Here is a 26945-nt window from a genome sequence, read left to right on the forward strand (position 1 = left end):
GCAAAGACGACAAATATGTCCAAAAGATTTGTATAAAATTGCTTGTGGAAAGTAGAATAAAAGTGGTACAAAGTTCTCTAGAATTTCAGAGACGAGACAGGTCATTTTCAGATGGAGTTTGGGGCTTGCAGGTCTGGCAGTCAGAAAGACTTGCTGGAGCTGTGCCAGGAGTTTGACGGGCAGAGACGGAAGAAGAAGGACTCCCAGAAGAGGAAGGTTTCCAGGTGCCCGAAAAGACACTAATAAAGACAGTGAAAGAGAAAAACACAGCTCCCGTTTGTGAATGACTAGGACACCAGCCTGCTGAGAATTCTGTGCGCATGTGGAGGACTAAGGAGAGAGTAGGGCAGAAACGGAGGAAGGTATTTCTGACCATGCCACAAGGACACCACCACCATCAGCCACATTGCTCTATTTAAGTCAAGCCAGCTGATGTCCATGCCGAAGCCTGTGGTAACACTAATTGTTCGTGGAGTCCGTGCACTCCAATGAGAAGCTCAATCATAATATGTCCCCAATACAACCTGGGATTCTTAGTTTCCTGAATTTCAGCACCTAAAACTCTTAAAGCCCTACACTCACGAGGGTTCAAAGAGGCCCGAGAGCTCACTGTGTACAGCCTTCTGCCTGATGTTTCAACGTGAACACAAGGATCTGAGGTTTTTCAAAATTACAGCTTGTATTTTATGTCAAGGGTTTCAGATGTTATTTTTCAATGTAAATGCCAATGGACAGAAGTATCTCAGAACTACAGGGAAAGGTTATACTTGGCTTACTTAGTACATTTTTAAAACTGGAAAACTCTCTCATTCTTTGTAAAGAAACAAAAGCACCTTGGGGAGTCCCTGGTGGTCCAGTGGTTAAGACTCGGCACTTTCACTGTCAGGGGCCCGGTTCCATCCCTGGTCGGGGAACTAAGATTCGGCAAGCCATGCAGTATGGCCAAAAAATAAAAAAATAAAAACAAAAAAACCTCACAAATGCATCTCTGAAATGCTCAAATGACAGTAATCTTCCACCTCCCCTCCCTACTACGTATTTTTTACAATTAAAAATGTATTCCTGGGGCTTCCCTGGTGGCGCAGTGGTGGAGAGTCCGCCTGCCGATGCAGGAGACATGGGTTCGTGCCCGGGTCGGGGAGGATCCCACATGCCGCGGAGCAGCTGGGCCCGTGAGCCATGGCCGCTGAGCCTGCGCGTCCGGAGCCTGTGCTCCGCGGTGGGAGGGGCCACAGCAGTGAGAGGCCCGCGTACCGCAAAAAAAAAAAAAAAAAAAAAAAAAAAAAGTATTCCTTGACATTAGTGATATAATATAGAATGCAGTCCCACTAACTCTCATTGCAGCTACTTTCAGCAGTATATGCATATAATTTAAATACTATATGTACCTCTATACAAATTAGGGCATTTAATATTATTTATGAATAATTCCATGATTCCAAAAAGCCTTCTATTCCTCTTTCCCTCAATAGCTGATCAAAATAAAGCAAAACAAAGAACAAAACAAAAAAACCCACCCTCTGAATTCTCCAAGTGAAATGCAAATAAAACTCCCAAAGGAAGAGTGGGCTGAAAGAAAACTACCTGATGTGGGAATTTTGCCAAACCTTTATATAATGAACTTCATGCCAAGATACAGGAAGAACATTATGCTAGAAACGCAAAAAAACAAGCCAACACTCTTGGCAGGCGTACATTTTAGCCTAGGCACAAGAAGAGTTAATCTGAAATGCAAACTAGAGTTGCATTAAATATGCTTTTTTTGCCATTCAACAAGCTTTGTCTTAATGGCAAAGGCAATTCTAAAACTGGATGAGTACTTAAACTTTACTATGGAAATAAATGATGCTGTTCTAGAAGTCTTCCATGACAAGAAAAATATGCTGTGAGGAGTTCCTGAATTCCTTATTTTCCTACCCAGAACAATTCTCTACTCGCCTGATATTTTCAGACAATGGTTCCACAGAATTAAACATGGCTTTCCCCCTTCTAATAGCAAAACCCCAAACAAAACTTAAACTGTGTCTTCTCTGCATGCTATAGTTAATGTGCCTTCATTATGCTTAATGTACTTTTAATAGTTTCCTGTGGCAAGATGGTGATATTAAATGTGGGAATAAAATACCCACGCTACAACCTGGAATTTGCTATAGTGCCTTTCTGCCGAGGACTCAAATCACTTCACACACATTCTCACTCACTATCTCCTGGAGGTGCATTACGTGCATTTTACGGTTGAGGACACCGAGGTATATAGAATGACTAAGGATCTGAGGTCATTTCCAGAGCTCAGCTGAGCACAGCCTCGATGCCTTCCCCAGCAGGAGTGAGCACCCTCCCCTCCAGGCCAGGAAGCCCCCATGGTGGCTGCACTGGCTTCCCAGGACCACAACTGATCCCAAGCTCACTTGCTTTTCCTTCATGGAATCACCTCCCTTACCTGGACGCCATCAGATGCAGGGATGTAACTTGCCCTTTTAAACGTGTCTGTCACATTCCTGAGGATTTCCACGGACATCAGAAGATCACCTGCATAGAAGTTTTTCCTCTGAGTTAAATCCAGCAGTGTCTTGGTGACCTCGGACATCCCATCACCTGCCAGCATTCTCTGCCCTTTCGCAAGGTGTTCTTTGATCTGTGATGGTCAAAAGAGTGGAAAAAACATCAGAATCTTCATTACTGTTTCTCCACATATCTTCATCAAACGAATGTATTTAAAACTGCAGGGACAATGTTCCAATAGCACTGAAAGACCTGGGAGGATTTCAAAACTAAGCTGTGTGTACCCCAAACTCACATGGATAGACCTCCGCATCACTGTCCGCACTTTGGCTGACTTGACGGACTTGCCTTTTCTAGTTTTCAGAAAACAATTTAATACTTCGCAAAAAGCATGTGTTAATTTACGTTTTTAATTGAAATAAAAATTAAAAAATAATTTTGCACGTGGTAAACAGGGGAGATTGTTCAGTGAGGTGTGAGCAGAGATGGGAGATTATAAACACTTCAAAATATCCAAGCTGAGGTTAATAATTTTTGCCTTACCTCTTAAAATAAAGACATCTTTATACAGCAGCAAAAATAAAAAAGAGTTTTCACGAGGACATTTAGCTTAAGAAAGACATTTAGATAAACTTTAAAGGACTACTATGACAGAAATGACTGAAAGCTAGATTATTTTGGCTTTATTTTAAAAAAAATAAACAACAACAAAAATCTCTCAGCTAGGTTTTCAGCAGCAGAATGAACTATTGAGATGCAAGCTTAAATTAGTTTGATGGTCAGGGAAACATGCTGTCAGTTTTCATATTTGCTTATCCTCCAGCCCAAGGAAAGAAAAGCAACTTATCATGTGGAAGAATGTTAAGGAAAGAGATGGTAAAGTGACAGCAGAGATCTGTTATACGTTTACTTGTTTACTAGAAGGTTAGTCTTTGTCATCGCATTGTTAAATTTATGATAATGACGACTTATCAAAGGATCATGAAATAACTAAGAACTAACACACCAGAGAAAGACTGGACTAGAAAGGTTCCAGTGTAATAACTATAATCATCAATTTCCCATTAAGGAAAGTGCCAACTAATCCTTTGAAGTATGGTAATCAATCTGAGCGAATCCTAAAGTTAGGAATTTTCTTTAAAATGGATTTTAAAAAGTGCTATCTTGACACTTCAGATATTTAACTTTTCTCTAGTCTCTAAAGCTCTGTCTAAAAATATTTTGGGAAAATAAAAATCTTCAGAGACATTCTCTGTTCCCATCGTGTTATGTTAAAAGAACATAACATATATAGGGAGTTTGTTTCTTGCCATTTTCTTATTTCATTTCTCTCCTGTCTCCCCTCAGTGGCAGGCATCACCCCCTGACTAAAGCCAGAGGATGGGTGAGACATCAGTGATCTAGTCCTTGCTTATCTCTGTGGTCCAATGCCCATCTTAATCAAGATGCGGACACTGTGTTGGCCAATCAGAAAGGATGCTGACCTCCAGTAGAAGCCAGCTAGTGCACCACGATGATGTGTGCTACCAGGTTGACCTTCAGTCCTGCCTTTAAATTAGTGATAACTCTTTGCAATTTCCTGTTCAGGTCATGTGTGCCATCACATCCTATTTTTGCACTGGATATGCTAACCTCCTCCCTTATACTGTCTCATGTTTATACACCACTCAAATAGTTCTGCTTTTTCTAAATATCTAAACAGAGTCAATCAACTCCTTGTCTGTGCTGTCTCTTAATTCTTGTATACATCAACCACTCTATCACACTGAATTAAATATAATCATTTGCTTATATGTCTTCTGGGGGTGGGCTTTCTGAACCTTGAGGGTAGGTTCCCTGCCTTCTTCACAACCTTAGAACACAGCACTGTAAAAGTTTGGTAGAGTGAATTCAGTTACGATATTCTAACTAGAGCTTTATGACAAAATACGATGGAATGGGCTTTGGAGCCAGAGCTGCCTAGGTTTTTATTTAAACTATCCAACTTATTATTTGTGTAATTGAAGCCATCAAAGACTCAGTTTTTCATGTATCTTCTAAGCCTTGAAAAATATGCCTATATGGTTAAAAGTTTTAAAAATCATTTAAAAAAATTCAAATGAACTCACACAAGCCTACCATAGTCAGCACAGCTACTGTGCACGGGAAAGCTCCCTGCTTCATCATGGTCTGTGTGTCCTACATGATCTGGTCCCTGGAGACTGCTAACACTTTCCCTCAATTCACTGTGCTCTGGTCACTCTGGTCTCTTTGATCTTCCTCAACAACATTTCGTACAGGCCTGTCTCAGGGCCTTTGCATGTGCTTTTCCTTTTGCCTGGAACAGTCTTCCCACAGAGATCCACATGCTTTTTGTTATTTCCTCAGAGAGGTCTTATGTTACTTCCTATCTAAAATGGTATCTTTGTCATTCTCAATGATCTTACCCTTCTATTTATTTAGTTATTAATTTATGTATCTCACCTTTTTAAAAAATATCTCACCTTTCTTCTTAGTGCTCAACCTTACCTACCACTGTGCATCTATCTTTTGGCTTATTTGTTTTTCTGCTTCCCCCATTAGAACTTGTGAAAGAAGAGATTTTGTGTATTTTATTTACTGTTACATTCCAGTACCTAGAAGACTTACTCAATATTTTGGACAAAAGAATTAATGAACAAATGATTGAATGAGTCCTTCTAAGCTCATGTGAGGTCATGGGATCAAGTTAGGCACATTTGGAAGTCGTCCTAAACTGTTCATCAACATAGTCCATAGAAAACACTGGTATCAAACAGCATGAGATAAATCAACTACCTGACCTACAGAGACAGTGCAGCTCCTGGGCTCAAAAGTGTCTGCTTCAGCAGGTGGAGTTTGAAATGTTGAAGAGAAATGAAATTAATAAGGTCTACATTAAAAAATGTCATAGAATTCAGTGTTCAGTTTGGTGCTGGCAATGCAAACCACAGCTGAGATGCTCAAAACCAAGGAGCACTGAGACGGTTCTCCACTAGGGATGTGGTGCAGCAACGGTCGCCAAGGTAAACTTCATCTGACTACTCAACTCAGCTCCCTATCTGTTATTTTGGCAACACCTACCTATGTCTGTGAGGGTCTAACTCAGGTAGAAAAAATTCATCCTTCCCCACAAACAAAAGCATCACAGCATTGACTTGAACCTTGAGGAATACAACAGTCAGACATGTTTTCTGTTTGCAGTAAAAATAACACAGAAGGCTTTGGATGGCTCAGCTAATCAGAGCTAGGAAAGGCAGTCTTTCACGTCTGGGTCAGCACCAAATGTGGCCCAGTTAGTAGTAAATTAATAACATCACTGCCATCTGACAGCTGGAATGAACTGTTCTCAGTCCTGATCTTTGGAGACAGATGTGCCCAGACCACAACACCAGCTCTCACAATTGGCACTAATTAGCATCCTTCCTGGCATTGTCAGTGGAAGGCACCCAGCCAAGGCATAACAATACCTTGTAATGTTTGTACACACTAGCATAGGCTACTGGTAGCATTTATGAAGGATATAAAGGGTGTTCAGATAAGGCAGACCCAGAACATATTTAGGTGGAAAACAATTCCAGTCTCTTGGTCTTCCTTCCATATCAGAAGAGTCCTTACCTTGCGCCTACCCTTTCGCTACCCTTTTCTAGAATAACAAATCCATGTTTATCTGCTGGACTGTTCTGGATCATGAAGAAATAGAGTTCAGATTGGGTTTGCTCACCTCACCTTTCTCTATTTTCACACTGTTCCTTTATTTGCATCCTTAATTTTCATCTCCATGACTTAACCCTATGATTAACCTCTATGATTTTGAATCCCACCTGTTCTTCAATCTTCATTCTTCTTCAATCTTTCCCTCTCTCAAAAATATGGCCTGAAGTTGGGTATCCTATTTAAATAACAACACCTCATGTTGCTATTTCCTTTCAACTAGTCTTCATTGTTTCTCTTCAAAATCAAAATCAGAGGTATGAAATCTGATTTGAAACCCACAACTCTTTATGTTGCAAATTAAACTCAATAATTACCTACTAAGCATTCTCTCTGGAAATCTTACTAGTATATTATGTTTAAAGAACTGTTGGAGACATAAAACCTGGATTTAAATGTAGTTCTAATATTTACTACTTAGGAACACTGGACAGATCTTTCCTAGAATCATTTGATTTGTCTGTAAAAAACAGCAAATATCATTAGAATGTTGCTATGATGGGTTACTGCAAAGATAGAGATTAAAAGTAGACACAGTGACTGTTTCCCCTCCTTATTTTTCATCTTCAATTTCTAGTTCTTCTAAATACTAGCTATGTAATGTTTCTCATATCTATCCTTTTTACCTCTGGGCAAGATGGAGCCTGGAACAGGTCTTCAATAACTATCATCACACTCTTTTACATAGTCTCCTAACTGGTTTTACTGAGTCTTTCCCCAAGCTAAACTATCCTACCTTTCACATGTCTGGACATATCACTTCTCTGCTTAAAAAAAAAAAAGTCCATCACAAAATCCATCCTTTTTCATATTAAATCAAATATACCCTCCATTGTTTGACTTATGAGGCCAAACAAATATAATCTTAACCAACAATTCCAATCTTTTCTCTATTTCATTTTATCTACCCAACCCTATTCTCCCATTATTTCTATTCTGTTAGTGATTATTTCAGTCCTACATTTCCATCTTTATGGCTACTTAATAATTCAATCACTTTGTTTCTGAATTCCTCACAGTAGTCTTTACTATTATTATTTTTGATTTTTCAAACTGGTAATAGGAGATTGGTTCAAGATGGCAGAGTAGAAGGATGTGCATTCACTCCTTCTTACAAGAGCACCAGAATCACAACTAACTGCTGAACCATCATCGACAGGAAGACACTGGAAATCTAAAAAAAAGATACCCCACATCCAAAGACAAAGGAGAAGCTGCAATAAGACAGTAGCAGGGGCACAATCACAATAAAATCAAACCCTATAACCACTGGTTGGGCAACTCACAAACTGGAGAACAATTATACTACAGAAGTCCACCCAGTGGAGTGAAGGTTCTGAGCCCCATGTCAGGCTTCCTAACCTGTGGGTCTAGCAATGGGAGGAGGAATCCCCAGAGAATTGGACTTTGAAGGCCAGTGGGACTTGATTGCAGGACTTCGAAAGGACTGGGGAAACAGAGACTCCACTTTGGAGAGCACACACAAAGTCTTGTGTGTACCAGGACCCAGGGGAGGGAGTAGGGACCCCACAGGAGACTGAACCAGACCTACCTGCTACTGTTGGGGGGTCTCTTGCAGAGGCAGAGGGTGGCTGTGGCTCACTGTGGGGATAAGGACACTGGCAGCAAAAGTTCTGGGAAGGACTCAATGGCGTGAGCCCTGAGCCCCACCAAAGAGCCTATAGTTTCCAGTGCTTGGTCACCTCAGGCCAAACAACAAACACGGAGGGAACACAGCCCCACCTTTCAACAGACAAGTAGATTAAAGTTTTACTGAGCTCTGCCCACCAGAGCAATACTCATCTCTACCCACCAGCAGTCCCTCCCACCAGGAAGCTTGCACAAGCCTCTTAGATAGCCTCATCCACCAGAGGGAAGAGAGCAGAAGCAAGAAGAACTACAATCCTGCAGCCTGTGGAATGAAAACCACAGTCACAGAAAGAGAGAAAAAATGAAAAGGCAGAGGATTATGTCCCAGATGAAGGAATCAGGTAAAACCACAGAAAAACAACTAAATGAAGTGGAGATAGGCAATCTTCCAGAAAAAGAATTCAGAATAATGATAGTGAAGATTATCAAGGATTTTGGAAAAAGAATGGAGGCAAAGATCGAGAAGATGCAAGAAATGTTTAACAAAGACCTAGAAGAATTAAAGAACAAACATAGATGAAAAATACAATAACTGAAATGAAAAATACACTAGAAGGAGTCAATAGCAGAATAACTGAGGCAGAAGAATGGATAAGTCCCTGGAAGACAGAATGGTTGAAAACACTGCCACAAAACAGAATAATGAAAAAAGAATGAAAATAAATGAAGACAGCCTAAGAGACCTTTGGGACAACATTAAATGCACCAACAATCACATTATAGGGGTCCCAGAAGGAGAAGAGAGAGAGAAAGGACCCAAGAAAATATTTCAAGAGATTATAGTCCAAAACTTCCCTAACACGGGAAAGGAAATAGCCACCCAAGTCCAGGAAGCACAGAGAGTCCCAGTTAGGATAAACCCAAGGAGAAACATGCTGAGACACACTGTAATCAAACTGACAAAAATTAAAGACAAAGAAAAAAAATTATTAAAATCAACAAGGGAAAAATGACAAATAACATACAATGGAAATCCCAAAAGGTTAACAGCTGATTTCTCAGCAGAAACTCTGCAAGCCAGAAGGGAGTGGCATGATATATTTAAAGTGATGAAAGGGAATAACCTACAACCAAGAACACTCTACCCAGCAGGCTCTCATTCAGATTTGACAGAGAAATCAAAAGCATTACGGACAAGCAAAAGCTAAGAGAATTCAGCACCACTAGAACAGCTTTGCAACAAATGCTAAAGGAACTCCTCTAGATGGGAAAGAGACTAGCAACCTAAAACAGCCCTGTACATATAGAGACTGCTATATCAAAACCTCAAGGTAACAGCAAACCCCAAAACTACAGTAGATACACACACAAAAAAGAAAAAGCAACCCAAAGACAACACTAAAGATGGTCATCAAACCACAAGAGGAGAGAACAAAAGAGAGGAAGGAAAGAAAAAAGACCTACAAAAACAAACCCAAAACAATTAAGAAAATGGCAATAGGAACACACATATCAATAATTACCTTAAATGTAAATGGATTAAATGTGCTAATGAAAAGACAAAGACTGGCTGAATGGATATGAAAACAATACCTGTATATATGCTGTCTACAAGAGACTCACCTCAGACCTAGGAATACATACAGACTGAAAGTGATTGGATGGAAGAAGGTATTCCATGCAAATGGAAATCAAAAGAAACTGGAGTAGCAATACTCATATCAGGCAAAATGGACTTAAAAATAAAGACTGCTATAAGAGTCAAAGAAGGACAATACATAACAACCAAGGGATCAAATCAAAAAGAAGATATAACAATTGTAAACATATATGCACCCAACATAGGAGGATCACAATATATAAGGCAAATACTAAGAGCCATAAGGGGAGAAACCGAAAGTAACACAATAGGAGTGGGGAACTTTAACACCCCACTTTCATGAATGGACAGACCATCCAGACAGAAAATCAGTAAGGAAATGCAAGCTTCAAATGACACATTAGACCAGATGGACTTAACTGAAATTTATAGAGCACTCAATCCAAAAGCAGAAGAATACACATTCTTCTCAAGTGCACATGGAACATTCTCCAGGATTGACCACATCCTGTGCCACAAAGCTAGCCTTGGTAAATTTAAGAAAATTGAAATCATATCAACCATCTTTTCTGACCACAGCACTATGAGATTAGAAATAAACTACAATAAATGGTAATAATTTTTTAACATCTTTTTTGGAGTATAATTGCTTTACAATTGTGTTAGTTTCTGCTGTATAACAAAGTGAATCAGCTATACGTATACATATATCTCCATATCTCCTCCCTCTTGTGGCTCCCTCCCACCCTCCTTATCCAGCCCCTCTATGTGGTCATAAAGTACCAAGCTGATCTCCCTGTGCTATGCAGCTACTTCCCACTAGCTTTCTATTTTATATGTGGTAGTGTATATATGTCAAAGCTACTTTCCCTCTTTATCCCAGCTTACCCTTCCCCCTACCGTTGTCCTCAAGTCCATTCTCTATGTCTGTGTCTTTATTCCTCTCCTGCCTCTAGGTTCATCAGAACTTTTTTTTTTTAAATTCCATATATATGTGTTAGCATATGGTATTTGTTTTTCTCTTTCTGACTTACTTCACTCTATATGACAGATTCTAGGTCCATCCACCTCACTACAAATAGTTCAATTTCATTTCTTTTCATGGTTGAGTAATAGTCCATTGTATATATGTGCCACATCTTCTTTATCCATTCATCTGTCGATGGACACTTAGGTTGCTTCCATGTCTTGTCCTGGCTATTGTAAATATTGCTGTAATGAATATTGTAGTATATGTCTCTATTTGAATTATGGTTTTCTCAGGGTCTATGCCCAGTAGTGGGATTGCTGGGTCATATCGTAGGTCTAGTTTTAGTTTTTTAAGAAACCTCCATACTGTTCTCCACAGTGGCTGTATCAATTTACATTCCCACCAACAGTGCAAGAGGGTTCCCTTTTCGCCACTCCCTCTCCAGCATTTATTGTTTGTAGATTTTTTGATGATGGCCATTCTGACAGGTGTGAGGTGATACCTCATTGTAGTTTTGGTTTGCATTTCTCTAATGATTATTGATGCTGAGCACCCTTTCATGTGTCTGTTGGAAATCTGCATATCTTCTTTGAAAAAATGTCTGTTTAAGTCTTCTGCCCATTTTTAGATTGGGTTATTGCTTTTTTGTTGATATTGAGCTGCATGAGCTGCTTGTGTATTTGGGAGATTAAGCCTTTGTCAATTGCTTCTCTTGCAAATATTTTCTCCCATTCTGAGGGTTGTCTTTTCGTTCTGTTTATGGTTTCCTCTGCTGTGCAAAAGCTTTTAAGTTTCATTAGGTCTCATTTGTTTGTTTTTATTTACATTTCTCTATGAGGTGGGTCAAAAAGGACCTTGTGATTTATGTCATAGAGTGTTCTGCCTATGTTTTCCTCTAAGAGTTTTATAGTGTCTAGGCTTACATTTAGGTCTTCAATCCATTTTGTGTTTATTTTTGTGTATGGTGTTAGGAAGTGTTCTAATTTCATTCTTTTACATGTAGCTGTCCAGTTTTCCCAGCACCACTTATTGAAGAGGCTGTCTTTTCTCTAATGTATATTCTTGCCTCCTTTATCAAAGATAAGGTGACCATATGTATGTGGGTTTATCTCTGGGCTTTCTAACCTGTTCCATTTATCTATATTTCTGTTTCTGTGCCAGTACCATACTGTCTTGATTACTGTAGCTTTTTAATATAGTCTGAAGTCAGGGAGCCTGATTCCTCCAGCTCCATTTTTCTTTCTCAAGATTGCTTTGGGTATTCGGGATCTTTTGTGTTTCCATACAAATTGTGAAATTTTTTGTTCTGCTTCCATGAAAAATGCCATTGGTAGTTTGAAAGGGATTGCATTGAATCTGTAGCCAAGAACATGGTATATCTCTCCATCTGTTTGTACCATTTTAAATTTCTTTCATCAGTGTCTGATAGTTTTCTGCATACAGGTCTTTTGTCTCCTTACGTAGGTTTATTCCTAGGTATTTTACATTTTTTGTGCAGTGGTAAATGGGAGTGTTTCCTTAATTTCTCTTTCAGATTTTTCATCTTTAGTGTACAGGAATGCAAGAGATTTCAGTGCGTTAATTTTGTATCCTGCTACTTTACAAAATTCATTGATTATCTATAGTAGTTTTCTGGTAGCATCTTTAGGATTCTGTATGTATAGTATCGTGTCATCTGCAAACAGTGACAACTTTACTTCTTCTTTTCTGATTTGGCTTCCTGTTATTTCTTTTCCTTCTCTGATTGCTTTGGCTAAAACTTCCAAAACTATGTTGAATAATATTGAAGAGCGTGGGCAACCTTTTCTTGTTCCTGATGTTAGAGGAAATTGTTTCAGTTTTTCACCATTGAGAATGACGTTGGCTGTGGGGTTGTTAGATATGGCCTTTATTATGTTGAGGTAGGTTCTCTCTACGTTCACTTGCTGGAGAGTTTTTATCATAATTGGGTGCTGAATTCTGTCAGAAGCTTTTTCTGCATCTATTGAGATGATCATGTGTTTTTTGTTTTGTTTTGTTTTGTTTTGTTTGTGGTACACGGGCCTCTCACTGTTGTGGCCTCTCCCATTGCGGAGCACAGGCTCCAGATGTGCAGGCTCAGTGGCCATGGCTCATGGACCCAGCCGCTCCATGGCATGTGGGATCTTCCCAGACCAGGGCACGAACCCATGTCCTCTGTATCGGCAGGTGGACTCTCAACCACTGCGTCACCAGGGAAGCCGATCATATGGTTTTTATCCTTCAATTTGTTAATATGGTTTAACACATTGGTTGATTTGGGTAAATTGAAGAATCCTTGCATTCCTGGGATAAACCCCACTGATCATGGTGTATGATCCTTTTCATGTGCTGTTGGATTCTGTTTGGCAGTATTTTGTTGAGGATTTTTGCATCTGTGTTTGTCAGTGATATTGGCCTGTAGTTTTCTTTTTTTGTGACATCTTTGTCAGGTTTTGGTATCAGGGTGATGGTGGACTCGTAGAATGAGTTTGGGAGTGTTCCTCCCTCTGCTATATTTTGGAAGAGTTTGAGAAGGATAGGTGTTAGCTCTTCTCTAAATGTTTGATAGAATTCACCTGTGAAGCCATCTGGTCCTGGGCTTCTGTTTGTTGGAAGATTTTTAATCACAGTTTCAATTTCAGTGCTTGTGATTGGTCTGTTTATATTTTCTATTTCTTCCTGGTTCAGTCTTGGAAGGTTGTGCTTTTCTAAGAATTTGTCCATTTCTTCCCAGGTGTCCATTTTATTGGTATATAGTTGCTTGTAGTAATCTCTCATGATCCTTTGTATATCTGCAGTGTCAGTTGTTACCTTTTTCATTTCTAATTCTATTGATTTGAGTCTTCTCCCTTTTTTTCTTGATGAGTCTGGCTAATGGCTTATCAGTTTTGTTTATCTTCTCAAAGAACCAGCTTTTAGTTGCATTGATCTTTGCAATCATTTCCTTCATTTCTTTTTCATTTATTTCTGATCTGATCTTTATGATTTGTTTCCTGCTGCTAACGTGGCGTTTTTTTGTTCTTCTTTTTCTAATTGCTTTAGGTGTAACGTTAGGTTGTTCATTTGAGATTTTTCTTGTTTCTTGCGATAGGATTATATGGCTATAAACTTCCCTCTTAAAACTGTTTTCGCTGCATCTCATAGGTTTTGGGTCATCGTGTTTTCATTTTCATTTATTTCTTGGTATTTTTTTAAATTTCCTCTTTGATTTCTTCAGTGAACTCTTGGTTATTTAGTAGTGTATTGTTTAGCCTCCATGTCTTTGTACTTTTTACAGTATTTTTACTGTAATTGATATCTAGTCTCATAACGTTGTGGTTGGAAAAGATACTTGATAGAATTTCATTTTTTTTAAACTTACCAAGGCTTGATTTGTGACCCAAGATATGATCTCTACTGGAGAATGTTCCATGAGCACTTGAGAAGAAAGTGTATTCTCCCACTTTCGGGTCAAATGTTCTATAAATATCAGTTAAATGTATCTGGTCTATTGTGTCATTTAAAGCTTGTGTTTCCTTATTTATTTTCTGTTTTGATGATCTGTCGTTTGGTGTAATTGGGCTGTTAAAGTCCCCTACTATTATTGTGTTACTGCCCTTTAGTTCTTCTAGGTCCTTGTTAAATGTTTCTTGTATTTTCTCCATTCTATTTCCAAGATTTTGGATCATGTTTACAATCATTACTGTGAATTGTTTTTCAGGTAGACTGCCTATTTCCTCTTCATTTGTTTGGTCTAGTGGGTTTTTACCTTGCTCCTTCATCTGCTGTATATTTTTCTGTCTTCTCATTTTGTTTAACTTACTGTGATTGGGGTCTCGTTTTTGCAGGCTGCTGGTTCGTAGATTCCATTGTTTTTGTTGTCTGCCCCCAGTGGGTAAGGTTGGTTCAGTGGCTTGTGTAGGCTTCCTGGTGGATGGGACTCATGCCTGTGTTTTGGTGGATGAGGCTGGATCTTGTCTTTATTGTGGGCAGTGTCGTGTCTGGCGGTGTGTTTTGTGGTGTCTGTGAACTTAGTATGATTTTAGGCAGCCTCTCTGCTAATGGGTGGGTTTGTGTTCCTGTCTTTCTAGTTGTTCGGCATAGGGTGTCCAGCACTGTAGCTTGCTAGCCATTGGGTGGAGCTGGATCTTAGCGTTGAGACGGAGATCTCTGGGAGAGCTTTCACCGATTGATATTATGAGAGGCTGGGAGGTCTCTCATGATCCAATGTCCTGAACTCAGCTCTCCCACCTCAGAAGCTCAGGCCTGACACCAGGCCAGAGCAACAAGACCCTGTCAGTGACATGGCCAGGTATGTGGGGATTTTCTCACCTTTTGAGAGGTCTGAGGTCTTCTGCCAGCCTTCAGTATGTGTTCTGTAGGAGTTGTTCCACATGTAGATGTATTTTTGATGTATTTATGGGGAGGAAGGTGATCTCCACATCTTACTCCTCTTCCGTCTTGAAGGTCCCCCTGCAATAGTAGACTCCACTGATGATGCCAACCTCTGCAAGAGCTAGAGGTGCAGAGACATTTTTTTCAGAGGGTTTTCAGCTTTTTTTTTTTTTTTCTTTTCCTTTGTGCTTCATTTAGTTTCACTTCTTCACAGGGTGCTTCATGCAGAGGCCTCGCACCCTGCACTTCAGATCAGAGTGCCTAGTGAGAAATGGCTGTGCCAACACCTCAGCTCAGCCAGTGGTAATAATTTTAATCCAATATATTTATTTACTATTGCTTTTCAACCATTGCTTCTTACATTCTCTTCTTTTTTCTGAGCATAGTTTCCTTTCTTGTAACCTTTTAGGAGTTGTTTTAGTAAGGTTCTGTGAATGGTAACTCCTTCAATCTTTGACTTAATTTTTTTAAAGTTATGCTCACTTTCAGTTGATCTTTTTCATGGGAATGTTTATTTTTCCCTTTGCATTTTCATAATATGACTTAGTGCCTCTATTGTTGCAAAGTAGACAGCTGATATTCTGTAAATTACCAGTCTTTTCTTTGTGGTAGCTTTAGTGTTTTTCTTTGTGTTTTTAGTACAATGAGGATTACATTTATGTGGATTTTCATGTATTTATTCATGATTCTTTTTAATCTGAATATATTACCTGTCTTCACTGTGGAAAATTCTTAAGCATTAACTCATAGAATGTTGCTTCTCCTGCAGTCTCTATGTAGTCTCTTTCTGGAATACATTTCCATTATATTATATACATTTCTATAAACTGTATACTAAATTTTCTCTTTTTACTCTTCATTTTCTAAGTTCTCCTTTATGATTTTCATTTCTTTATCTATTCTGGCTTCTGAGTGATCTTTTTCCAAACCTACTTCTGATCACTAATTCTTTCTTCAATTGTGCCTAATTGTCTCTTTATTCTGTTCATTAATTTCAATGACAATATTTTCCACTTATAGAAGTTCTAGTTCATCTTTTTCACAGTCTTTCATTTCTGAACTGTGTTTTCTGTTCTTTCTTTTATTGCTCAAATTATTTTAAACAAATATGTTATAATTTCTTTCATATGTTCTAATATTTCTACTGCTTGCATTGCTAATTTCTTGATTCTTGCATTTGATAATTCTCCCTCATGATATTTGTTATTATTGCCAACTCATATTCATTAAGGTGTTTTTATCATTTGGGACCCGCATGTTGTTGTTTTGTGAAAGAGTTCTTAAAGACTAGCTTTGAGTGTGCTTCTCTGAGGGTGAGGGCCACAGGCAGTTCGATAATACTGGATAATTTTACATTAATTTCCATGTTAATTCCTTCTGTTTATGGTTCAGCTAAGAGTTTCGGTTTCTGAAAGGTCATTTCTTTCCTCTTCTTCCCAAAACCTTGTATACATTTAAATTTCTTAGACATATCCTAGACCTACAGAGTTTTCCTTGCCCATGAAACCAGAGCAATCAAGATAGTGCCAGCTTGTTGCAGGGAGCTAGGTATAGTATCATGACTTGTGTGGAAAAGGGCTCTTGTCAGTAAACCCAAGACAGCTTTAGAATCTCAGCCTCCAGTACCTAGGACTCACATATAATCTGAAACTCTCCCAGGCTGCTGAAGCATCAGCTTTCCCCTATCACTCAGGCTTTCACTTTTCCCCCCTCATTTCTGGTATGTAAGTATTTCTCTGTCTTTCTTTTGAGCTCAGCTATAACATACTATTTGAAAATATATTCTTGCTGTAGTTTATGCAGAACCTCAGTATGATCTGTGAAGTACTAGCTTGGTCCATCCCACTGTTCCTCTCCTGCTGCAGTTCCCTAATACCAACCAGAATGAACTACTCACCATTTCCCAAAGAAAGCCCATGGATGCTGCTCTTACTCCCTGACTTATGCACTTCTATAACTTTAAATGCTTGCCCCAGAACACTTTGTTAAATTGTTTTCTTTTCTCCTTCCTGAATTCTTTTCAGATAACTGCAATCATTATACGATCTCTACTTTCAAACCTCATATAAGAAATCTTGCTCTATCTTATATTATTATAGTGTTTGTGTTCTTATCTTATCCATTCTATTAGACCATAAACTCCTAAAGGGCCTGTAGTTTCTTTTTTCAATTTGTTTACCCTGTAATTTCCAGCACATTGTCTGACACACAGAGGTATCTTCTCAAATGCTTGTTAAATTAAACTGAAACCACAGAAGAATTTTCTTTTTCCTTCTGTAACTATAATCCTCAAAAGTCAACAAGGTAAAAACATAGCTGTCCACAATTATGCAAAACAAAGAAGTATGTAATAATTACAGAACATTTACATTTTCTGACAGAACTGCCTTTTAAATGATATCCAATTAATATACATCGGTAAATTATTTCAGAAATTTTAAACTTCTACAGTTATAGTTACAGAATTTCTACCTTTTAAAAAATAATGACAATTACAACAAAATATAGCATTTATTAAATGCCTATTTTATGGCAAGCATGGGACTATGTTTTACATGAATTATCTCATCTGATTTTAAAACGACCATTGGAGGCGCCGTAATTATCCACATTTAACAGATGAAGATGTAGAGACACAGTGTGGTGACATGAGTTCCCCAGGATTGCCTAGCTCCTAAATTGTACCAAGATTTGAGCTCAGGCAGTTGGATTCCAGGGTCCATGCTCTTAACACCACACACTTAACTAGGTTTTATACAGCACTGTTGTTAGAAACTATCAAAATGTTTCAATATTTAGAAGTCATCCTCAATCATGTTTGTTTTAAAGAGACACTGAACCTTTTTCATATGTAGAAAGAATACAAAAATCAAGAGACTTGAAGAGCAACTTTCCAGGCTGTTGAGATGCTGTCAATTATTTGAGTAGTGGTCAGTATTTTTGAATGCAATGCAGAAATGTTCCTAAAGCCATTTACCAATAAAAGATTGTGTAGGTAGTTTTACTCAAGTGGAGAGAAATGCCCCCATGGATACATGAAGGTTTCTGTTTCCCTTGGGCTTTATTTTTTTAATTCTCTTATTTTAGTTACTGAAGTAGTTCAGAAAGATTTATAATTTTAATATTTCCTATAAAATTATAATTGTCAGTGATTATACCTGCTCACATTGCTGTACTCTGTGAGCATTTTTTCTCCAAAGGACAAGCTTTAATAGTTTCTGTGTCATTCACATTTAATACTGTTGACAAGATCAACAGTGAAAGGCAAAAAAAAAAAAAAAAAAGTCTAAAAATAGTTGCTTTTTATACTTCTGGATTAAGCCTCCTTGCTCTTTATATAGAGAGATGTGGTTAGGGTCATGGTTTAAAGAGTAGGTGTGTTTCTGAAATAACCTTATTTTTTTCACTTTATGCCTCCCACTGCCAGCCATAGTTGTCTCTATTGTGAATCCTAAAAAATGGTTCATTGTAGTCACTCTGTACAAATGACACACTTTAAACATCGTATATTCATATATTATTTTCAGCTTCAACTCCTACAATCCATCTGTAAGGTATATTAAAGGCTCCCACAGCTCTAAGTGGCTTCAATTAAAAGATAATTATACAAGAAACTTCTTTTCATAAAGCAATGATCTAAATATACATCTTTTGCTTCAGTTAATAACTATCATTTTCTAAGGCAAAAGTCACTCACTAAATGATGGTTTTAAATTATTTACAGGTTTATCTGGTGTCTCCAGGAAAGACAGAGATCATTCTGTATGAAAAAGAAAGTATATCTTTTGTTCTAGTACATGAATACTTCTCAATTTTCCCTATATTTGATATTTAAAAAAACATACATTCATCTAGGACTAGGACTTCAAATATGAAAAGACAATTCTTCTCTAGAGACAATGTGATAGGGAGATTTAGTTAAATATTCCGCTGCATAAATTATATATTATTGCCCAGAACCCAGGATGAAAAGCATTTGGCCATAGGTGCATTGAGTATCATAATTTCTTGCCCCAGGAATTCCTGAAGTGAGAGAGAGGATGCCATGAATTTGAGGATTGCAAGGTATTGTTATGAGAATAAACTGAGTCATGAAGAAAACTGAGCCAGGTATACACTGTGCATATTTCCTTGTAAAACCTGGAAATTTCCAAAGTAAGAATGAGAGCACAGTAAACGTACCTCCCCACAAAAAACCTAGGAATAGCTTTAATTTCTAGTCAAAATTTAAAAGTACAATTCCCGAGCATAGGCCATAGGTAGGTGGAATTTCTTTTCTTAACACCAAAAAGATCTAGAACGATTATCAATATTCTGGCCCAGAGGACAGCACTAGAGCGTATGCATGAGCTCAAAGTAGTATGGTGGTTCCAGATCGGGACCCAAACTTTCAGGCACCTGCCCAATGGGAGGCAGAGCAGTAAGTAACCCTCCTTCTCTGAGGCTTTTTCAATTCTGTTTCTGTTACTTGGTTTCCTAGTTCTAGAGATACTGCATCAGTCAGAATGGGATAGATTATGCTGTGATAACAAACAACTCCCAAATCTCAGTACCTAAAAACAAAAGATGTATTTCCCACTCACTTTACATAAGCAACCCAGGTCATCAGGGAAGCTCTGTTCATGCTAGTCACTCAGGGGCTTGGGATGACAAAGGATGAAGGATTTTGCACTGGCAAGGACATTTCCAAGACTGAAATAAGGAAGGTCACTTCCATACACAACCAATTGGCTGGAACTTCAAGGGGTGAAGAAGCACGATCCTCCCATTTGCTAGGAGAGAGAAACTAGGTGTCATTTAACATACTATGCCTTTCAATGGTACGGAACTGGCCAGCACTAATTTAAATTCTTTGCATCCATTCAACAAAACTTCAACCCTAGATAAACTCTGCCACAGTACTTCTTAAATTGTAATGTGTATATGAATCACAAATGTAACTTTTCAAAGTGCAGGTCGGGGATAGGTTCTATATTTCTAACAAGCTCCCAGGTGTTGCTTCTACTTTTGGTCTTCAGAAAATATCTTGGCTCTACCAAATGCATTCTCTGCACCTGCATCCAAGTAGCTCAACTTTCCTGGAGACAAGTCACATCTACACTGGCTAGTTCTACTCTAAGTTCTTTATGTCACACTTTTATACCATGCAACCTTTGGCAACCCCTAAGCCACCTGCCTCAAGTTAATCTTCATCGTCTTGCCTTCTCATTTCAGAAAATGATATCACATCAGCTGCATGTTCTCGCTCAACCTTAATAAAGGGTTCCATCATCTCTCCTCTGGATTCTGCAGTGAGCTCCACAGCTTCCCATCCTGCCCTCTACAGTCTATTCCCTATAGAACAGCTCTCTGACCCTCTTTCATTATACTGAATCATATCACTCCTTACTGTCAATGGCTTCCCATTCCCCTTAGAATAAAATCCAAACTCTTAGCAAAGTCTTTAAGGCACAGAATAATTTTTTCCCTACCTAGTTCTCCAACTCCATCTCATGACACTCTCTTCTTGCTCAAAACCTCTGACCACTGGATCGAGTTTCACTTCCTTAAACACCTCATGGTTTTCCCACATACTATTCTCCCCAGTAGAATGTACACTCATGCCCTGAAAAACTCATTCTCTCCACTCTTTGCATGTCTACATCTATCTCATCTTTCAGGTGACTCTTATAATGTCATTTCCTCTTCGATATCTCACTGACTTTCTTATGTAAAATAGTCCCCAGACTTTATTCCCTATGTTGGCACTTTGTTAAGCTCCTCCAACATATCACAGTTTGGAATTATTTTGTCTCTTTTCCTGTCTACTTTATTTTGTATTTGTTGTGTGTGTCATATTCAAGTTGCATCCTTGGGTCCTTACACTGTGTTGCACCTAGTTAAAGCCCAGCAGATATTTGTAGAATAACTAATGAGTAGCTGAATGGATGGATGAATGATTAAATAATAGAGTACACTTTGCCTTATAATATTTTCCTTTGGCATTAGCCTAAACATAATTATCTGTACAAGTATATTCCGTTAAATCATCCCATAAATAAGTTTCAAGTCAGTGGATTTCAATGCCTAAAACTAATTCTAACATTTCTTCACCAAGTCACAATAATCCATAATAAGGGAGAAGCTTACAAATCTTCTGGGATTTATAGATATAATCAGTAATATGTTGTGCATTTTTAAAAAAGAGGAAATAAAGTATAATTTTAGAAGTATTTCATTATACAGCTTTGTAATAGACTCCCTTAAAACTCCCTGGGAAACACTATCATATGTGCCTAAAGATTTTTTTTTATATTTTATAATACAGTGAAAATTTATCAGTTTAGTAAAGTGTAGTAATTCCTGTAAGGCCAATGTGTTTGCCACTACAACTAGAAAAAAACATAAATTACGAAAATCATATTCTTCAAGCTCGCAGAGCTTCAGCGAGCTATGGATGAGATGAACTAAGTTTCCAGAAAGAAGAGATCCTTTCTGAGGTAGGCAAACAATTTCAGCCAGCTGTTATTTTTCCCCTTAGGAATGTTTGCTAAATTTTGGCAAAAAGTGAGGGGAAGGTGTGGCCAAGGCAGAGGACTTCTAGGGTAGAAAGAGAAACTAATGTTCTTTGGTTGCTCAGGGCTGAAGAACTATAATGGAAATTGTAGGGTCCCTAAATATCTTACTGGGATTTTTCTCCATGAGACATTGGCTGGATTTTTGTAATGTGTAGGAAGCTGAAGAGTTAGGATAAACACTTGTAAAAAGCAGAGTGCAGTTTTCTCCATCCTTGTAAGTAGGCATTTAGAAACAAACACCTAGTGAGGGAGGAGTCCAGCTTTAAGTAACCAGATGCCTCCCACTCAAGACATTTGATGTATTTGAAGTTGCCTGGGCAGAAATCCTGGACACTCTAAAGGGCAGAGCTGAATCTTCTACAGTTTCTCAGGGCTGATAGGATGGGCACACATGAGCTCTCTATCCAAAGCGTATAAGACACAGTGGAAAAAGGGAGACTAAGGGGATGTGGTAGTCTGATGAAAACTGCAAAACATCTTGACCCAGATGAATCCTTGGCTGCTTTAAAGTTCCTGCTCCTCATTATGTCTGAAAAAGTGGGAATGCTTTTTGGTGGGCATCAACACTGTCCCAAAATCCTACATTTGTTTTACACAATGACTGAGATTTAATTAAAAATTACTAGGGCTTCCCTGGTGGCACAGTGGTTAAGAATACGCCTGCCAATGCAGCAGTCATGGGTTCAAGCCCTGGTCCTGGAAAATCCCACATGCCGCGGAGCAGCTAAGCCCATGCACCACAACTAATGAGCCTGTGCTCTAGAGCCCGTGATCCACAACTACTGAGCCTGCGAGCCACAACTACTGAGCCTGTGAGCCACAACTACTGAGCCCACAAGCCACCACTACTGCAGCCCACACGCCTAGAGCCTGTGCTCCACAACAAGAGAAGTCACTTCAATGAGACGCCTGCGCAGCGCAACGAAGAGTAGCCTCTGCTCACCGCAACTAGAGAAAGCCCGCGCACAGCAACGAAGACCCAACGCAGCCAAAAATAAATAAATACATTTATTTTAAAAAATTTACTACATATGTCAGATGATGTGACTGATGAAAGAAAACAAAACAAGCCCTTCACAGATTATCCATCTTAGATTTTGCTGAAAAGAAATTTTAAATGACTGGTTAAAATGTTAAAGAAAACAGAGAAGAGAAGAACAAAATAAAATTTGTCCATTCTCTGATGGAGAATTCTAATAGAGTTGAAATGTTAAAAAAAAGAAACCAACTTAAAATAAAATGTATATTATAGACCAGGAGTTAGTGAACTACAGCCCGTGGGCCAAATTCAGCCCATTGCCTGTTTTTGTAAAAGTTTTATGGGAACCCAGCCATGTTCACTAATTGCCTATAGTTCCTCTTGTGTTACAACACCAGAGTTGAGTATTTAGAACAGACACCATATGGAATATAAAGTCTAAAATATTCTCTATCTTGTCCTTGAAATACATTGTAAACTTTGACATATGAATTGCTTAAAATACCAAGATTTAATTAACATCTTCCTTCCAAATTTTTTTTCAATCAGCTCCTTCAGGGTAGATAGCATTCAATAAATGTGAGCTATACGAACACTCAGTAAGCTCATCATTTTATTTAGGACCTCACGTTGAAAACTTTGGGATTGTGAAGTTGAACTCAGACGCCAAAACCTTAACATGTGGCCTTGAATAAATTAAGAGCCTTCTGTCCATTTTAAAGGAAATAATGTTTTTCAACGTTTCCTTGGCATTGTTGGATTCTGCAATAATTATTTGAGCTCTGGGAGTGAGGACTCTGACAAACCTGAAACTTGGCAACAGAAATAAGAAGGCAGCCATGCGCTGTGCCTTGAGTACTTAAAAGGAGGATGTCCACATTCTTTCATGAGGGGGCCAAGTAAGTAGAAATACATGTATATGAATGCCAAATTAATGTTGTAATTAATAACAATAATAGTTCACATTTATTGAATGTGCACTATAGGCTAGTAACAACTCCACTTAACTGGCCTTGGGTGAACTTCCCAAATTGGTATTTTTTAAAGAACTCCCACATGGTTATTATATTCAGCCAGGATTAAAAATCTACTGATCTAGCTTCTTCTTCCCGATTTCCCTGTCACTTGCTGTGTTCTAACGTTCTACTGTTCTCTCTCTCTCCTAATAAACACTGACATCATACTGCAAAAAACTGGCAGAACAAATAACTCTTGTTCTCTCAGGCTCACTTACCTTTACTTAAGTGATGAATATTCAAAAATTAAAATCATCTGCTAGTTCCACTGGTTGGCTGGACCATAGCACTCGGTTCTTTGTGTTGCAATTGCTCATTAAAAACACAGTAAGACTTGTCCACTTTTCTGGCTCAAAATATATTTGGTGTAAACAAAACTATGGTGGCCATTGCTTTCTTCCTTTCCTCTAAATAAGCTGCAGTCATCAAATGTATTAGCCTCTTTTAGGCAATGTGTTTGGCATTTGTGCAACTAGGTGGTGGCCAACAAAGTGTGATGTGTGAGAAGTTTTGTTGCAATGCAGCAAAATTCGCCTGGAAGGTAGGGAATATGGGTTAATATAAAGCATGTGCTATGATGTGATTTCTTTGGTATTATGATTCCTACTCAACTAGTGTGAAACTTACAGGATTCAAGCTACAGTAAGACATGATGAATAGCTCAAAATGAGTCACAGCGGCCAGTATGAACTTCCATGCTAGTTGTTTTGAAACATCCCCTGTAGGACTATGAGTGTTTTGGAGTGATAAACTAAGAGTGTTACTTTAGACAAGAATGTTGATGGGCGATGTACTTCACTGGAACAGAGGGAGAATGAATAAAGTCAAGACCCCTTTTCCTGGGGTAACTGTTACGACTTAAAAAGAGACCACTAAGCTGAGCAACGTGAAGACTCTTGCCTGGAGAACCCGACGCCATGCAGCTGAGAGCCTTTCCCATTGCGGGGCACGGCAACTCCCCACTCACGCTTGTCCAAAGACCTGTTGCCAGACCAGAGATCACTGCCTCCTTCCTGGACTTTTCCAGGAGGGGTTTGTTACTCCCTCTTCTATTCTCACAACTCTGTGTTGAGTGCTTATTGTGTGTACTAAACTGAGTGATTCACTCACTCTTTGGTGTACCTCCAATCCTGTGTCACCTGCCCTCCTGCTGGGCCCTGCAAGAAGCAGCAAGTACATTCTCCACCCCAGCCTCTCTCTGTCTCTGTCTCACTCACCCTAACCTTCCACCTTAACTCTCTCTATCGTTCTCTCTCTCTCTCTAATTAACCCTCATAAAAGTAGAGGAAAACTGGAGAAACAAGTTCTTAAACCACAATTCAAGCTCCTTGACATCCCATCCCACAAAATCAACCCTTCCATGACTAGACAGATCATTGCTCCAACTTCTGTATCTATTCATCTGCTAAATGACATCTTGAAAAATAGAAACAGAGGTTATAAAGGACAGTGACCTCAAAGGACACATTTATACCAATTCTTCACATTTCCATGTGGAGGGACTTCTGCTAGGGGAATATCTGTGACCTTGGTCTAGAACTGTCTACCTGCAGAGGGCAACCATTCTTCTAGTTCTATGTCACCTGTCACTTCGGGTGTGTGTGTGTAGGCATGTATTTGTATGTGAATAAAAAAGAGAGAGAGAGAGAGAGGGAGAGAATGAGTGAGAGAGAGGACAGGGTTGGGGGGAAGAGAGAGAGAGAGAGGTACCATGATTTTCCAGGTGTACCAGAGACAAGGCTGTCTGTTTGTTTAATTTGGGGAGGGGTGGGACTGACCCCCTTGGTCCACAATATTCACCCATTTTCTCCAAATATTTTTATAAGTAAAAGAGACACTATTCTTAATGTGCCTGAACTCTGTGCCTATTTCTCAATAGGTTCCGAAATTATTTCTACCTTGCTTGGTACAAAATTCAAAAAATATCCCAGAATATGAAATGAAATATTAACATATGGAAAAAACACATGAAATCTCCAAGAATCCCAGAGGAATTAAGCACTTTATTCCTCTAGCCTCATTTTTTTTAAACTGTGTGCATTTGTTTGTGATTTTTTTTTTTAATAAACAGCAGTTGGATCATAGTGTTTAATTTTGTATCTTACAAAGTTTCCGAGAGACTTCATGAATTTTAGCTTACTGAAATTCTTCTGCAGTGGCCAAGTAAGTTCATGAAGTAATGTCATAAATCACTCCACATTTCTAGATATTTTTGGGTTAGGAAAATTGCACATGAGGGATAATACTTATTAATTTCATGTGGTTAAAATTCACGAACATTAAATCTGGTACATCACCTTCTTAGAACTCTCCACCTGCCAGCATCCCCCTCCTGATAAGAAAAGTGGCAGAGTCATTCTTTACACAAGCATCTATGGAATATCTAGAATATGCTTAGCATTGTGTTGGGCACTAGAGAAATGAAGATTAAAAGAAATGGTTTCTGTCCTCAAGGAATTCAATAAGTGTTCAATATGACAGATTAGTGATTTTATATAGTAAACTCATTAATGACACCTTTCTGTCTATCTCAATTGGTTTATGAGAGTTCATAAGACACACTCAACTAATGTTTGTTGATGATAAAATGTCATTTCAAACTTAGTCTTCATATATTTTATAAAATGGGCATATAAAATATTGTAATCTATGTGGGTATGTACATATATTGTAATCTATGTGGAAAACACAGATCTACTTATTTTAAATAATTATCTGCAGTAGGTGACAATTAACATTTAATGAGTTTTATGAATATAGAGTGGCAAGAAATGGAATCCCCCAAGGAAAATAGAATATTAAATTGTGAAATGACAAACTCTACTAGAGAAGAGGCAGAGTCTCCAAGGTAATTTAAGAATTTGTGGGAGACAGGACTATTCTACATCGTAAGCACTACCTAGTTTTGCTACTCAGGCAAAGTATGTGAAGCCACAAGAGTACAAGCATGCAAGGAAGGGGATTTTATTTCCACTTCCAAGTGACTTTTCAGAGTATACATGATGAGCTCAATATACTAGGTGACCATTCTTTAAGGCATACATTGGTCCTATACTTCCCTGAACTTGTAAAAGAGAAGATCATGGTCCCTAGGCAAGTACTAGAGACATGTATGTGTGGATGTATAAGTATGTATATATTTCTATATGTGTATATAAACAGAATTCATCAGCAAAAATACATGTGACATCTAGGACTTCCCTGGTGGCACAGTGGTTAAGAATCGCCTGCCAATGCAGGAAACATGGGTTCGATCCCTGGTCGGGAAGATCCCACATGCCGCGGAGCAACTAAGCCCGTGCTCCACAACTACTGCGCCTGTGCTCTAGAGCCCATGAGCCACAACTGCTGAGCCCACGTGCCACAACTAATGAAGCCCGCAGGCCCTAAAGCCTGTGCTCCACAACAAGAGAAGCCACCGCAAGGAGAAGCCCACACACCTCAATGAAGAGTAGCCCCCACTCACCGCCACTAGAGAAAAGCCCGCGTGCAGCAATGAAGACCCAACAACGAAGACCCAACACAGCCAAAATAAATAAATAAATAAACAAATTTATTTTAAAAAACCTCACGTGATTAAAAAAATAATACATGTGACATCAATCCTATCCATCCATCCATCCATCCATCCACTCAATTATCCACC

General features: G+C 38.7%; 1 protein-coding gene across 3 annotated transcripts in view; it reads right to left on the bottom strand.

Moving 5' to 3' along the window:
- Window positions 1–26945, bottom strand: part of ADGRB3 (adhesion G protein-coupled receptor B3) — a 799670-nt gene that overhangs the window by 409987 nt on the left and 362738 nt on the right. For all 3 annotated transcript variants that reach the window (XM_067702875.1, XM_067702873.1, XM_067702874.1), the window contains one exon: window positions 2441–2635. In XM_067702875.1, the coding sequence (XP_067558976.1) occupies window positions 2441–2635 (195 nt within the window). The remainder of the gene's footprint in view (window positions 1–2440; window positions 2636–26945) is intronic.

This window comes from Pseudorca crassidens, chromosome 13 (genome assembly GCF_039906515.1).
Source record: "Pseudorca crassidens isolate mPseCra1 chromosome 13, mPseCra1.hap1, whole genome shotgun sequence".
In the NCBI taxonomy this organism is placed as follows: domain Eukaryota; kingdom Metazoa; phylum Chordata; class Mammalia; order Artiodactyla; family Delphinidae; genus Pseudorca; species Pseudorca crassidens.